This window comes from Colias croceus, chromosome 2, assembly GCF_905220415.1.
Source record: "Colias croceus chromosome 2, ilColCroc2.1".
Lineage (NCBI taxonomy): Eukaryota > Metazoa > Arthropoda > Insecta > Lepidoptera > Pieridae > Colias > Colias croceus.
In genome coordinates, this window is record NC_059538.1 from 3,230,536 (window position 1) to 3,245,954 (window position 15,419).

The 15,419-nt window shown below is 32.5% G+C and overlaps 1 protein-coding gene across 4 annotated transcripts in view; it reads left to right on the forward strand.

The window, feature by feature from the left end:
* The first annotated feature begins 7,026 nt into the window (after positions 1–7,026).
* Positions 7,027–15,419, forward strand: part of LOC123701667 (aquaporin AQPAe.a) — a 52,361-nt gene continuing 43,968 nt past the window's right edge. For 2 of the 4 annotated variants that reach the window (XM_045649175.1, XM_045649199.1), the window contains exon 1: positions 7,027–7,252. In XM_045649175.1, the coding sequence (XP_045505131.1) occupies positions 7,231–7,252 (22 nt within the window). In that variant the 5' untranslated portion in view covers positions 7,027–7,230. Of the gene's footprint in view, positions 7,253–7,454; positions 7,530–10,925; positions 11,025–15,419 lie in introns of those variants that run through there. The other 2 variants (XM_045649167.1, XM_045649159.1) reach the window with 2 other exon arrangements.

Genomic DNA, 15,419 nt, shown 5'->3' on the forward strand with positions numbered 1-15,419 from the left:
TAGGTAATCAATACAACATTCGATCATCAAAAACGGCCACCAACGCATACACGATTAGACGTCAAAGTGAGTTTCAACTATCTCGAGCGATAAAGAGACAACTGGAGTAAAATGCAGCTTATCAGCCATATTTTGACGTGCCACTCCTTACCTAATATTATGAAGCTGAAGAGCTTGTTTGTTTGAACGCGCTAATCTCAGGAACTACTGGTCCGATCTGAAAAATTATTATGGTTATTATTTATGGTGTTAGATAAACCATTTATCGAGGAAGGCTATCCGCTATATATCATCATGCTAAGACCAACAGGAGCGGAGCAATGCGGGTAAAACCACGGAGCACAGCTAGTTGATTCTAAGAGTAACAGATGTAATACGATAAACAATGCGCCAAAAATATGATAAGGAAATAGTTCACGTATGTGGGTATATAATAGCTGGAGCCAAGGATATAGTGGTCGTTTAGTTTGATTGACTCCTACTCTGCTTTAAATTAGATTAGAGGAAGAGGCTTATCAGATTGAGAATTTATATACAATTGTGTGCATGTATGCGTAAGCTTTATAAATCTAATTGGTTGAATGTGCAGATTTAGATCAACGGTTTATTCCTGGTAGGTTATAGGTACTAAGAAACTAGAGTAAAATATACGTAAAGGTTGACACAAGTGAAAAAAATTGAATGTAATACTTATAACTTACTATACCATGGTAATAACTTTTTCGATCTATTTTGCCATTGTAAAAGTTTGGTATTTATCTACTCAATATGGCTTTGGTAGATTGCAAAATTAAAGTCAATGTAAAAATATATCAAGCTGTGAATAAAAAAATATTTTTGGTTGTCGCATGTGATTTTCATAAGCAAACCTTGCTTATACCTACTCAGTCAGTCACTATAAAATAAAACCGTAATCATTAAAATATATTTGCGATTAAGATAAATATAATAAAGGATAAACTTGCAAATTATTGTATCGGTTATTTTTGTAACGATAATAAATCTTATCGACGATCTTATCTGCCTATACAAAGTCAAATTTGTCGCGATTTCCGTTTTAAACTATCTCGTAAGAAATCTCACGGATAAAAATGTCAATTTATTCCCCCGATCGGTGCATTGTTCTTGGTTTTTTGTCTTTTTTGGATGTTTTGTCCAATCTTATAGATTGTATCTATTATTATAAAAATTGTCTGCAATCAAATATTGAGTACCTAAATATGCAAATATATAAATTGCTCATATGTTTTTTTGAATAGATATATACCTAAAGGCTTAGATTCCTAAAGGAAGTGTTTTCTGCGCATAATATGAAGAAATTATTTCGAAAGATGCTAACATAATCAGTCAATGAATTCTCATATACAAAGAAGAAATTATCAGCGGGAAACAATCAGTTCACAGTTGTAATTATCAGTAGATATAAATTAAAGATATACAATAAATCAAGTATAATGGGTTTTTTGAAATGTTTGCAAACAGTTTAATACATAAAACATATTAGTTTGCATATAACGTGTGAAGGGGATGGGTTCGTTAAGTATATCAGTGAAAAAAGGCTTGAAATATAAATACAGTGAGTATAGTTCTTTTATTGAAATAAAAACTTACACTGCTTTGTGTTAAGTAGGAAGTTTGGACTAATATATTATGCGTAAGTAATTTGGCCGAATAGATAAGATTTGTAACTCGTAGGTACCTAATTAATTTCTTCATTTGGTAGTCCAAGATCTGACTTAGATACGAAACTACGTCGCCATATTATAGTAATTTGAGAACACCTTGAAGATTTTTACAAAGACTGAGTCAGTCCTCAATGTATCAATCTAAAATGACTTACAATTAATAAAACGTGAGGATATTGCTCCCAGTTGCTCATTAATATCAGAAACTTCTGGAATGATTTCATTGTTTTTCACCGCTTGCTGTAAAATGATACCTGAGTGCTATAGGATACCTATACATATATACCACGAGTGAAAGCCGGTTTCTGGGTAGGACCACTAGTATGAAATAACTAGGAATGAGATTTTTCGCTGTTTTAAAAAGTAGCCTTTGTTAAAAAGTAGCGGTTTCTAGCCTGCTACCTCTTGCTACTTTATCTCCAGACATAAAAATCACATAAATTCGTTGCGACATGAAAGAAAGACATAGGAACTGTCGCATTTATAGGCGGGTTATATCTTAGTAAGGATTATTGATATTAATAAATCGACTTTAGTGCGTTATTTCTCATGAGAATTTGTGACTGTGAAAGCAAAAACTACATAGTTAGTAACAGTTTGAATAGCCGTGATAAATTCCAAATTTCTGATTACAATAAACAATGAGCAGTAAAATTATTCGAGCGTGTTTTTATTTGCCCAAGATAACATTCAATTGAGATACGCTGTGATATTTTGGCATTAAAACATTACCTGCCCGATAATCATTAATTATTAAATAAAGGTTATAAAATTATCTAACAATGACGTATACCTAGTGACGTATTTTTATTTATATACATTATAGTACTGAGTTCAAAGTTCAGTGTCAAAAAATGCTGAAAGTATTTTATCTTTATTTTATCTAAATATAATTATGCTTCGTAATCCTGAATCGCTGACTTTTTAATCAGCAGATTATCGTCGAATTAATGATTATCGAAAGCATTGTTTCTATACGTAATATTATATAAAATTTGTAACGCTTAGGCTTTATAACATCGCGTTACGACTTACGGTCAATAGGAGCAGCTGAGTTGTGAGACTAATCACTAACGGCAGATAATAGAATAAACGCTAAGGAATAGTATGTTACAACCACAACTAGCTAAATTGACAAATGTACAGTAATCCAAAATTAATAATGCACATGCAAATCTTCGCTAATTGTCGTATTTCCGAAGACACTCGAATCATTGAATCGTAAGAGCCCTAAACAACGAACTTGCATTTTACACCTTGTTCAAAAGAAATAGAAGTCAATTCATGGTCATACACAATCAAAAACAAATCGGGCGGTAGGTGATGGTAGCCTGTCAGTCAAAAAACTCAAAAATCCGTCAGTTGTCTTTAAATATTGGTGGTGACTGCACGTGTTCTCTCTGTGTGGAATTATATAGAGCTGCTATTACGTACCCTTCTTGGTTTTGTTTTTAAAGGTGAATTTAATTAATCGATGAAATGATTTACACAGGTGATGGCAGTAGGGAAAGTGAAAATGAAGAAGAGTTCCGATGTATCTAAAATGTCAGAAATAAAGATAATCCCTGATTTTGATTGTTTTTATTTTTTTTTGTAATTGTCATAATATTGAAGAATGATCAGTACTGTAAATACTTTTGAACTGAGATTTTAATGATAAGATTTACATATATGGTTTAAATATAAATCTGTGTTTGAAAACCATACTTTATCTACACTAATATTATAAAGAGGTAAACTTTGTTTGCTTTTTTGATTGTGATAAATAGGCTCATAAACTACTGGACTGATTTTAAAAATTCTTTCACCATTCGAAAGCTACATTATCCACGAGTAACATAGGCTAGGTTTTATCCCAGAAATCCCACGGGAACGGGAACTATGCGGGTTTTTCTTTGAAAACGCGGGCGAAGCCGCAGGCGGAAAGCTAGTACAATATAAATTTTGTATTATTTTAACCTTCTTTTCTTCCATCATTACACCAGCTTCAGTAAGACACTTTAAAAGTACTATAAATTTTCCAAGTAAATCAATCCAACAAAGATAATATATTCGCAATCGTGGGGTTATACTCGCTATTTACTTACAAGGAATTATCGAAACAAAATCGTTACTTACCTACAAATACATATTAATCTCTTTTAGCACAAAACATATAATTTGACTAAATTATGCATGAAGAAAATGCATTTAACCGCTCTATATAGATATCATCTTCGGACTCTCCGAGAATATGACAGTTGCCGAACAGTGACGAAGATTTCTATGCGCATTATTACTTTTGGATTACTGTACTTTATTAAAATGCACATATATACAACTCTAAATTAAGTTTATCAGTGAATACACTTGATTCGAAGGCAGTCAAGCATGGCGTCTTTAAAATGACTTGTAGCTTCGTATTTCAAGACCTAAGTAGGTACATATTACGTATAACCTGTAGGTACCTACCTCATATTGAATATTGATACAAAAAGTACAATACAAACTCAAAAAAGGTTCTGCTGCAGAATTATTTGTCAACGGGAAAAAAAAATTGAAAATATCAGTACTGTACCTACTAGATAGAATGAAAGATTAACTAAAATTTAAAATGTACAATTTATGAGGTACCTACTATAATTTAAAATATATCTTTAATTGAGTATCCAGATATACAGAGATTTAATTTCAGTTTATTTAATTATATTTTTAGGTTAATTGGAATAAAAGATATACATTAAAAGTGAATTTTTAATCGTGAAACAAAACTAAAACAATGGCTTTATATTTTAAGCCTGTAATTACAATTTCCGCATTATGTACAGAAATTGTTTCGTACCTGATTATTAACACTATTCAGACTGTTTTTATTGCTTGTACGACAAAAAATTTGCAACATAATTGTTTTTATCAGTTTGAACTACTACTTGAACTCGATTTTAGTTGAAAAACGTAATATTCACAATTTTATAACATGTCTTGTCCGTATAAATTTATAAAGAATAGAAAAAATTCGATCACGAGGCGGGACTTGAACCCGCATCCTTCGCGCCATTCCGGGGCGGATGCCTGACGAGTGGCTGAGTTGGTTAGGCATCCGCCCCGGAATGGCGCGAAGGATGCGGGTTCAAGTCCCGCCTCGTGATCGAATTTTTTCTATTCTTTATAAATTTATATTTATAAAGCATTTTGAATGCCATAAAAACCAAAAAATATAAATTCAAGAAAAGGTCGTGTTCCATCGTTACAATATTGTATTCACTGAAAAGTGCTTCATATTGGTTGAAATGGTTGTTAAATCATCTCAATAGATGGCGCGCGGTGTGTCCCTTAAGACACATAAAACTGAAAGGATAGAATAAATTCGATTGCTCAGGCGGGTCACGAGTGGCTGAGTTGGTTAGGCATCCGCCCCGGAATGGCGCGAAGGATGCGGGTTCAAGTCCCGCCTCGTGATCGAATTTTTTCTATTCTTTATAAATTTATATTTATAAAGCATTTTGAATGCCATAAAAACCAAAAAATATAAATTCAAGAAAAGGTCGTGTTCCATCGTTACAATATTGTATTCACTGAAAAGTGCTTCATATTGGTTGAAATGGTTGTTAAATCATCTCAATAGATGGCGCGCGGTGTGTCCCTTAAGACACATAAAACTGAAAGGATAGAATAAATTCGATTGCTCAGGCGGGTCACGAGTGGCTGAGTTGGTTAGGCATCCGCCCCGGAATGGCGCGAAGGATGCGGGTTCAAGTCCCGCCTCGTGATCGAATTTTTTCTATTCTTTATAAATTTATATTTATAAAGCATTTTGAATGCCATAAAAACCAAAAAATATAAATTCAAGAAAAGGTCGTGTTCCATCGTTACAATATTGTATTCACTGAAAAGTGCTTCATATTGGTTGAAATGGTTGTTAAATCATCTCAATAGATGGCGCGCGGTGTGTCCCTTAAGACACATAAAACTGAAAGGATAGAATAAATTCGATTGCTCAGGCGGGTCACGAGTGGCTGAGTTGGTTAGGCATCCGCCCCGGAATGGCGCGAAGGATGCGGGTTCAAGTCCCGCCTCGTGATCGAATTTTTTCTAGTCTTTATAAATTTATATTTATAAAGCATTTTGAATGCCATAAAAACCAAAAAATATAAATTCAAGAAAAGGTCGTGTTCCATCGTTACAATATTGTATTCACTGAAAAGTGCTTCATATTGGTTGAAATGGTTGTTAAATCATCTCAATAGATGGCGCGCGGTGTGTCCCTTAAGACACATAAAACTGAAAGGATAGAATAAATTCGATTGCTCAGGCGGGTCACGAGTGGCTGAGTTGGTTAGGCATCCGCCCCGGAATGGCGCGAAGGATGCGGGTTCAAGTCCCGCCTCGTGATCGAATTTTTTCTATTCTTTATAAATTTATATTTATAAAGCATTTTGAATGCCATAAAAACCAAAAAATATAAATGTCTTGTCCGAATGACGTCATAATGTCATCAGCACTTAAAAAAATTGCAAGATATGAAATAAATCAAGATTAAACTATTATCGTGTATTTTTATTTTATAATATAGTTGACTTTGGTTCCGAACTAAAACGAATAATCTTAGTAGGAGATTAACCTTAGTAGGAGATCATATATTTATACTTTTTATTCTGGGAAAATCCCTCAACAGGGCCCATCCAATCATCGTCAATTAATGTTACCATAATACGAACAGAAAAAAACAAATGCGTGAACACTCGACAACACATTATCTTATTCCGTCTGGTTAAGTGCGCACTGTGCAACATATCAAACAGAACAATTAATATATTATAACTAAATTAGATCCATCTTATTACAACAACAGGGCAACGTATGCCAATATAAAAATATATAACATACAAAAAAATAAATCCCAATGTTTTTACATTGGAATAAATTTTTTATATAATATATTATGTTTGTAAACATTACTGTCGCTAATCAATTCTGGCACTGTGTCATTATCTTGACCTATGTAACATTTGCAAAAATTCCACAAAAATTCATCCACGACTCTTTATAGTGCCTAATAAAGAAATGTAATTGCATTTGCACACCATATTCATCTCAAATGATAGCGCGTCACAAAATTACTATCAAATTGTACTTTTTTCATTTATACGATCGAGCATTAGTATACGATACAATTTTCTTGAAAACGATACTAATTGATTATCCTCATATAAATTTACTCTTAAATAAAATTTCCGAGTGCTACGCAATTTCAGCCTCTACGGTAATTATTTCAGAGTATGAGCTAATGTTAGTGGGAGGCAAAAGCATATTTGTACTACAATTTACCACTTTATCGCGAATCCAGCTGCAGAAACAGGCCACAACTAGTGTCATTTGTAGTTCGATGAGTGCGCTGTTCGGACGTGTCCCAAAATATATAAATTATATATAAGTGTCGTTCCGATAAACGTTTATCGTATTTATAAACGGTTCGTAGCAACGTAGCAGTGGTCTACGGCGATCGACAGCGGTGCGCGTACGCAGTGCGTTTGTAATTTTGTGTCAATAGCTTCTGTACATCGAAATGGCTACTAAGGGCGTACAAAGTAAGTAATCTTTTTCTATTTACCAAAATTTTATACACAAAGATCCTCTATACTTAATATAACAAATCTAAAAATATATTTAAAAAAAATATCCCTTCCATATTCGATAGAAATTATTCGTTGCGGAAAATCATTATTGAGTGTGAAATAATAATTTTCAATTCAGCATCATGTAATACATAATACGTTATCTTAATGATACTGTCAAATGGTGTGATAAAAACTTAAATTCCAATGTGTTATGAAAGTGATAGTAAAGTACACCTTCAATGGACACGTGTGTATAATTATAAAATATTAAACTTACGTTAGAATTAAACATTAAAAAAAAATAATTTGGATTAGAAAAATAAATATCGTACGATTATCCGTCTCTACCAATAGTTTCCATAGATTAGTTTGATACATAATTAAAAAACCGGCCAAGTGCGAGTCGGGCTCGCGCACAAAGGGTTCCGTAGCAGCAAATATAATAAACTTATTATGTCAATTTATACACCTCGTAAAAAGTACCTACATTATAAAGATTTTATATCATCGCGGATTTTTAAAGGTGTACAATACTGTAGTATATTTTTTGATCTATCTTATAAGGTTCAGCCATCGTTTTCAGTGTAAGCACAATAACTTAACCAAAATTACAGTTAAATCAACCTATCTCAAAAACTATAAGAGATACTTTGATCAAACCAAAAATCGTTGAAAGAGTTAATTAGCATGCATCACCTCTATTTTTTTTAGAATTTTATACCCCGTAGTTATAAAAATAGAGGGGGGGGGACATACTTTTTACGACTTTGAGAGCTGATATCTCAAAAACCGTTCACTTTAAGAAAAATGTTTTTTAGAAAACTTTATATCATTTTAAAAGACCTTTCCATTGATACCCCACACGGGTATGTACATCGAAAAAAAAAATTTCATCCCTCAGTTACATGTATGGGGGGCCCCACCCCCAATTCTTTTTTTTACTATTTAGTGTCATATTTTTGTAGCGGTTCATACAACACATATTCCCATCAAATTTCATCACTGTAGTACTTATAGTTTCCGAGTAAATCGGCTGTGACAGACGGACAGACGGACAGACGGACAGACGGACATGACGAAACTATAAGGGTTCCGTTTTTGCCATTTTGGCTACGGAACCCTAAAAAGGCTTTTAATTTATTAAAAACATGAATTATACATGCAATAGTCATATAAAATTTTCAACAATTTAGCTAATAAAAACACAATAGTTTTATAGATTTTTTAATCAATATAATCTACACAACTGAAGAATAATAAAACGCTTTTAAAGGTCACAGTCTTACAATAAGATTAAATGCAGTACATATCTAATTTGTAAGTAATTAGGTCGATAAAACAATATTTTCGGTTTATCAATTATTACATTTACAACGTTTTTATCTTAATCTTACACAGATAATGCTTATTTTACACGCATATCATAAACGATCACGCATACAATATATCGATATTAAATCTTTGTGTATTTTATTATTATTTTAACGAATAAATGGAAATCAAATCTGTGATCATATTATAGCAATAAAAGTAATTTGATATTATGTATCTCAATTCTATAATACTCGGGTACCATAGAAGGTACCCGGTCCTTTGGAAGGCTTACGTGGGGACACGGATCCAACACGCAGAGGCCCTTTCGAGAACTTTACTGTGTTGTGGGAGTGTGGGACACTAGCCGCAGCCTGCCCAAGACTGCACTATAGAGATACAGCCCTGCATTGCAAGATAAGGAAACAAAATAAACTGGGCTATGGAATGGGATGTTATTGGACCGGAATTAAGGACTGTGGAAGACTATGGCACCTGCCTTTCTACGATATAGCAAAAAATTGTTGGCAGGTGGTGACTCGCCCTCTCACTGTATGGGCCCCCGAAATAAGTCGCTAAAGTGATTATATTATTATGTGCCCGAAATCATATGAACCGTTTCATAATTTCTCCAGATAAATAGAAAGATGATACGATAAGTACCAACATTCGTACGTACGTTATAATATGAAACAAAAAAAAAAAATTGTAATTTAATTTCAATAGAAATGTAATGTAAAAATATTTTAAATACCTATTACCTGTTATAATAATTGTACTGTAAAATTAAACAACGATTAGTTAATAATATTATTTCTACTAGGCTGTAGAAACTATTTGCAAAATCTGTCTAATAATAGATAGGAGTTTGAATTTGCTTTTATCTAAAATTAGATCTAAATTTTATAAAAATATAGCGAATATAAACTTCATACAGCTTGTAGGAATTATTAAGTTGATTTAATAAGAAAATAGGTACATACAAACATCCATCAAAAGTATGATAATTTATTTTCCTTATCGAACTACATACACTTAGTGGGATCAGTAGTTGCCATTAAAGAAAAACAAGAACAATATACCGAAATAAAAGTTCAAAATAAATTTTATTGCGTACGGCACTCACACTTTGTCTGCAGCTATTTATAACATGTTGATTGCACTTTGATTGTGACAGTTCATTTACCGCTGAATTTTTGGCGGCATTTCACATTCCATAAACAAAATTCAAAATGAATCTTGGTCGTATAATACATGCGTAACTTTTTTTTTATGGGAGAACAAGCAAAGGGTGAGGTGGGCTACGGGACCATAAAAGAAATATACCTACATATACGTGTACCTCCTCTTTTTTTGAAGTTGGTTAACTAGTACCTAATACCTAATAGAGTCACCGGTGCTTTGCCGGCCTTTTAATAATAATAGGCTCTTTTCTTGAGGTCCTAATGTTATAAGTTATAACTTATAACCGTTCAGGAATACCACAGGTTATATCGTTCCTAAACTGATGCCTAACATAAAATTTATCAAGTTTTAAACAGCTGATGTTCTTATTTTGAAAAATACCACAGACCTCCATAATAGAACGATGTTCTATGGAAGTGAATAAAATTTAAATATTGAAAAGAAAGAAGGAAATAAAGCAAACATAGTGTGCACTAAAAAATGAAAATGTTAATGATTTATTCTCGATACTTTCAAAATAAATACTATGCCATGGTAAATTATGTAGGCGGTAAATTTATTAAATGATATTACAATTAGGTACATTAAAAGATAAACCATAATCATGTATTATGATAATTGATAATATAGATACGTAATCTTTTGTTGTTAGCATAATTCTAAATTAAATCGCTTATGATGTTAGGATAATCTCAGTAGTAAAAACTCACGTACCTACTTTGATTACAGACTGTAAATTTATTAATGTTATCAATAGATATTATAATACAAACGTATAATCTTAATAAATTAATGAACATTCCATTTAATATATTATGAAGAAAAAGGTGTTTTAAAAATATAAATCTTTATTTTTAGTACCTACTTAATAATTTTATACAAAAGCTCAAGCTAATCAAGAAATAGATACAAGCCAAATTATCGGAGTCTAGCTGTATACTAAGCATTTTTTGTTTAGTTTCTTCGATCTGATATGACGTTTAGTTTACAGAAAACCCTCTAAATTACAAAGGTTATTTTTTAATTTCAAATATAGACAACAATTATTATAATAATTAATTAATGAACGACATCATATGTAAAAACAATTAAAAAGCATGTGTATGTAAAAAAAAAAGTTAAACATTATTTATTTTTATATTCACAGCCGCTTCAACTTCTATATTATACGACACCTTTAAAAACTGTTCAACTAGTATGGCTATGGACCAGGATGACAATGTAATCGTGGTGGAAACCCACCGTGGTACGTTATTAATAAAACGTGCATGTATTCGTAAATAAATCATAATTGGGTATCTCAATACTTGTACGTAATATATTTTTATACATTATCATTGGGATAATATTACTACGTATGGAGGAGACACCACGAACAAAATCTGTGCGCCATTTTTTTGCTCTAACTAAGTTTTAAAAATTATTATCTAGTTAGGTACTTACCGATGAAAGTTATTCCTTTGCACTTTTCCGTATTATTTGTGCAATATCGTAACACACACGAAGGCATATTTGATGCGTTTCACTTTAAAACAAATAAAAAATGAGCGTGCAGTTACGCCATATGTCGTATGTTGAGCGGAACATAAGTGATGTAGGCGGTGTCGTCTCCATATGTATATCTCAATGTACATTATGTATGGAAGACATTGAATGAAAATAAAATTTGATTGCACTATTCATTGGATTGTCGGGTTTCTTTATGTAAAGATTATTTTTTCCATTAGTTAGAAACAGAAAGGCACTTGCAAAGTAACGACACGGCAATTTGACTTGAATTATTATAGAACAATGAAAATGTCGTAAAATAATAGATCGGATCATTATTCATTTTGTATAATATCACTTCATATTTCATAAGCCTATTGACTGATTCTTAAAAGAATTGAGAAAAATAACCGATTCTGCTTTTTACTTTTGTTTTTTTGAATAGTCTTATAAATTTTATATTCACCTTATCACTAGTACGAGTATGATAATTTTACGAAGTAACAAATGATACGAAGCAGATATTATATAGCTGTACTAAACTTATTTATTACATTTTCATATAAATTAAATGATTGTCGTGTCGTTACTAGTAAGTGTAGACACATTAGCAAACGCATGTAAAGCCGGCTATTCACGTACCTACCGCAGGGGAAATACTGGAACAATCTCGGTTGCACGGTCCGGTCGGAGCAATTTCAGTTGTTCTCTAAAATGCGTCTGCTAGCCTATACACATCACAATTAAAGAGTCAATTAAGGGCGCAATTCCAATATTGCCCCTGCTGTAGGTATGTGAGTAGCCCGCAATAAGGTATTCAGATATGTAAATATATTAAGCGATCAAAATAGTAAATAATGCATGAACTCATAAATAAGGATTCAATAATTGGTATTCCACTCAAAGTGCAGGGATTCCTTTAACTACGCATGTTTAATCGATGGATGTATCGAGATAGGTTTTATTTAGAATATTTATTAAAAGGTTAGACATGTATTTGATCCGTAATGATTAATTAATAATCGCTGTGTGGATTCTTTCATATTCATTTTTACAATGAGACTCATGTTTTTATTGAATACATATAAAGTATTTATGATTGAGATAAGATTTGGATAGTAATTCTTTGGAATTTTGCGCTAATTGCTTTTAAGATTATTTTTGAAGTAGATATAGATTTATTTATACCTAGTTCTTTTTATAGGTTGGTACAACCTTATATTATCCATCATTTTATATCTTTATAGATATTATTTCCGGGTAGAAAATAGAGCAATTTTACTGATGTAAATAATTAATCCATACAAATATTATAAATTCGAAAGTAACTCTGTCTGTCTGTCTGTTATTCAATCACGCCTTAACTACTGAACCAATTTGCATCAAATTTGGTATAGAGATATTTTGATACCCGAGAAAGGACATAGGATATAGGTTTTATCCCGGAAATCTCACGGGAACGGGAACTATGAGGGTTTTTCTATGACTGCGCGGGCGATGCCGCGGGTGGAAAGCTAGTCTTAAATAAGAAAAAATTTCCATTCATTATTAATAACGATCTGTGGTATATTCCTAGCCAATTGAACTGATTTCTTATCATTCGAATAGGTGTTTACTCAAGAACAATTTACATAATTGGCCGTGTACCAAAATACAAGAGAGAATTGTTTTCTATAAATAGTATTCAATTGAGATCTGGTTAAGGAATTGATGAATGCCAGTAGGGTTGTTAATGTGAATGGCTTTGGGGTGTTCAAGTATTAGGTACGTAAGACAATTTGGGAGGAGGGGGGATCTCGTAAAACATTACGATGCGTTACTGTGGTACAGAAAAAATGTCACAGTGCATTACAATTTACAATGCTCCCCCATGAAGGGGAGGAGGAGGGGGGGGGGTTCAAAATTTGGAAAAATGCGTTGCGTAATACTTTGAACGTTCCTTATGATTTTAAGTTCCATTCAATACGCATTAACTTCTTGTTGAGAAATGTATGAACAATAATTTTAATGCTATCTATAGAGTAGTTTACTGTTTAATACGTGACTCTTACCACAAATTACAAGCTTAAATTGTAAGGAGGTTAATTACTCGTAAAATCTATTTTCAACAAACTAGGTATTCAAAGTTACATGACTGACATAATTATTAACATTAACGATAAAGTGGCATATATATTAATTTCCTTATTATTATTTTCGGTCCATGAAACAGATCTTTTTTGTTGATTGGGACACATTAGACTTTCCTTTTAGGAGGAAAATTAAATATTATGTTTATCTTTATACTTAGTAAATGATAATGTTTCCTCAAAATTTAAATGTATTTCGAGTTCGAGGTTATTAAGTTCTTTACATACTAGCTGTGCCCCACGGTTTTACCCGCATCGCTCCGCTTCTGTTGGTTTTAGCGTGATGATATAATATAGCCTACAGGCTTCCGCGATAAATGGGCCATCTAACACCGAAATAATTTTTCAAATCAGACCAGTGGTTCTTGAGATTAGCGCGTTCAAACAACTAACAAACTCTTCAGCTTTATAATGTTGGTAAATAATATAGATAAAAAATTAACAAGAGTTTCAGGTTAATGTTTGAACACGACATAAACAATGTACTACGTAATAATTCGAATAACTTTATTGCAATTTCGCGTTAATTGTCACAGTAATCGCGATAATTTATTGCATTTTATACCTTATTTACACATAATAAGTCAATTAAATTAATCGGTTTTTTTATAATTAATTACACTCATATCTTAAGGTGATAATGCTTTAATTGGAACTACTGTGAAATGAATATAATATATCGAAAGTGTTTAAACCGACCTCAAGAAAGGAAATGTTTGTTATTACATATTTAGGTCCTATTTTGTAGGTAGGTATGTATGTTCACTGATCCTTTGTTGCATGTCGTATATTTCAACTGAAATAAAATTTTCAAGATTTTTTTATGTTTGTAAACTAGATATAACCAGGGCTCGGAAACCGGTTTAAATTCTTAACCGGTTTCGGTCATTGACCCCAAACCGAAATTGATTTAGGTTAAAGGTTGCACTTTACCGGTTTTTACCGGTTTATGCGAAATACCGGTTTTTCATTAATATTGGTTTTGGTGGTGAAAATTAACCGGTTAAAACCAAGTTACATAAGGATCCTCGGCCCCCGCTACCCTCGCTCGACGGGCCTGGACGTTGCGAAGTCATTTAGTTACAAAATTCTTAATCGCACTCAAGTTCGCAATTTTAGTTTATATTTGAAATTTGAATTTGATAACTAGATTTCCGCCCGCGGCTTCGCCCGCGTTTGCAAAGGAAAACCCGCATAGTTCCCGTTCCCGTGGGATTTCCGGGATAAAAACTATCCTATGTGTTAATCCAAGTTACCCTCTATATGTGTGCTAAACATCCATACATCCATACATCTATACTTACAAACTATATTTTAGAATAGAATATATTAGATACTAGCTTCCGCCCGCGACTCCGTCCGCGCGGAAAAATTAAGATTTATTTTTTTCTACGTATTTTTCCGGGATAAAAAGTATCCTATTTTATGCCTAGGATAATAAGGTATAATTATACCAAGTTTCATCGAAATCGAACCGTAAGTTTTCACGTGATGCCTGAACATACAGACAGACAAAAAAATTTTTAATCACATATTTGGGTTTGGTATCGATCCAGTAACACCCCCTGGTATTTATTTTTTCAATATTTTCAATGTACAGAATTGACCCTTCTACAGATTTATTATATGTATAGATATTAGATTCACTATATCTTGTGGCAAGCGTTAAAAAATGAGGCAAAAATAATAAAGGAATTAACCGGTTAATTTGGGTGTCAAAACCGTTTGTGCAGAAGTAACCGGTAACCTTAATCATTTGGGTTACTTATAAACAGTTCACTTGTTTAACCGGTAAATGAAGGAACGATATATTTACCGGTATATAATCTAAATTAACCGCTCTTTTCAAACCGGTTCCGAGCCCTGGATATAACTGCCATCGTAATTACGTAACTGCGTACCGTAATTAGGTACTTAATGAAAGCGAAATAATTCCGTAAACATGCTTATTATTTATTATTTATTTGAAGTGTCATATTACAGTGACCACAATAGAATAATCAAAAGGAAAGTTGTTAAGTAGG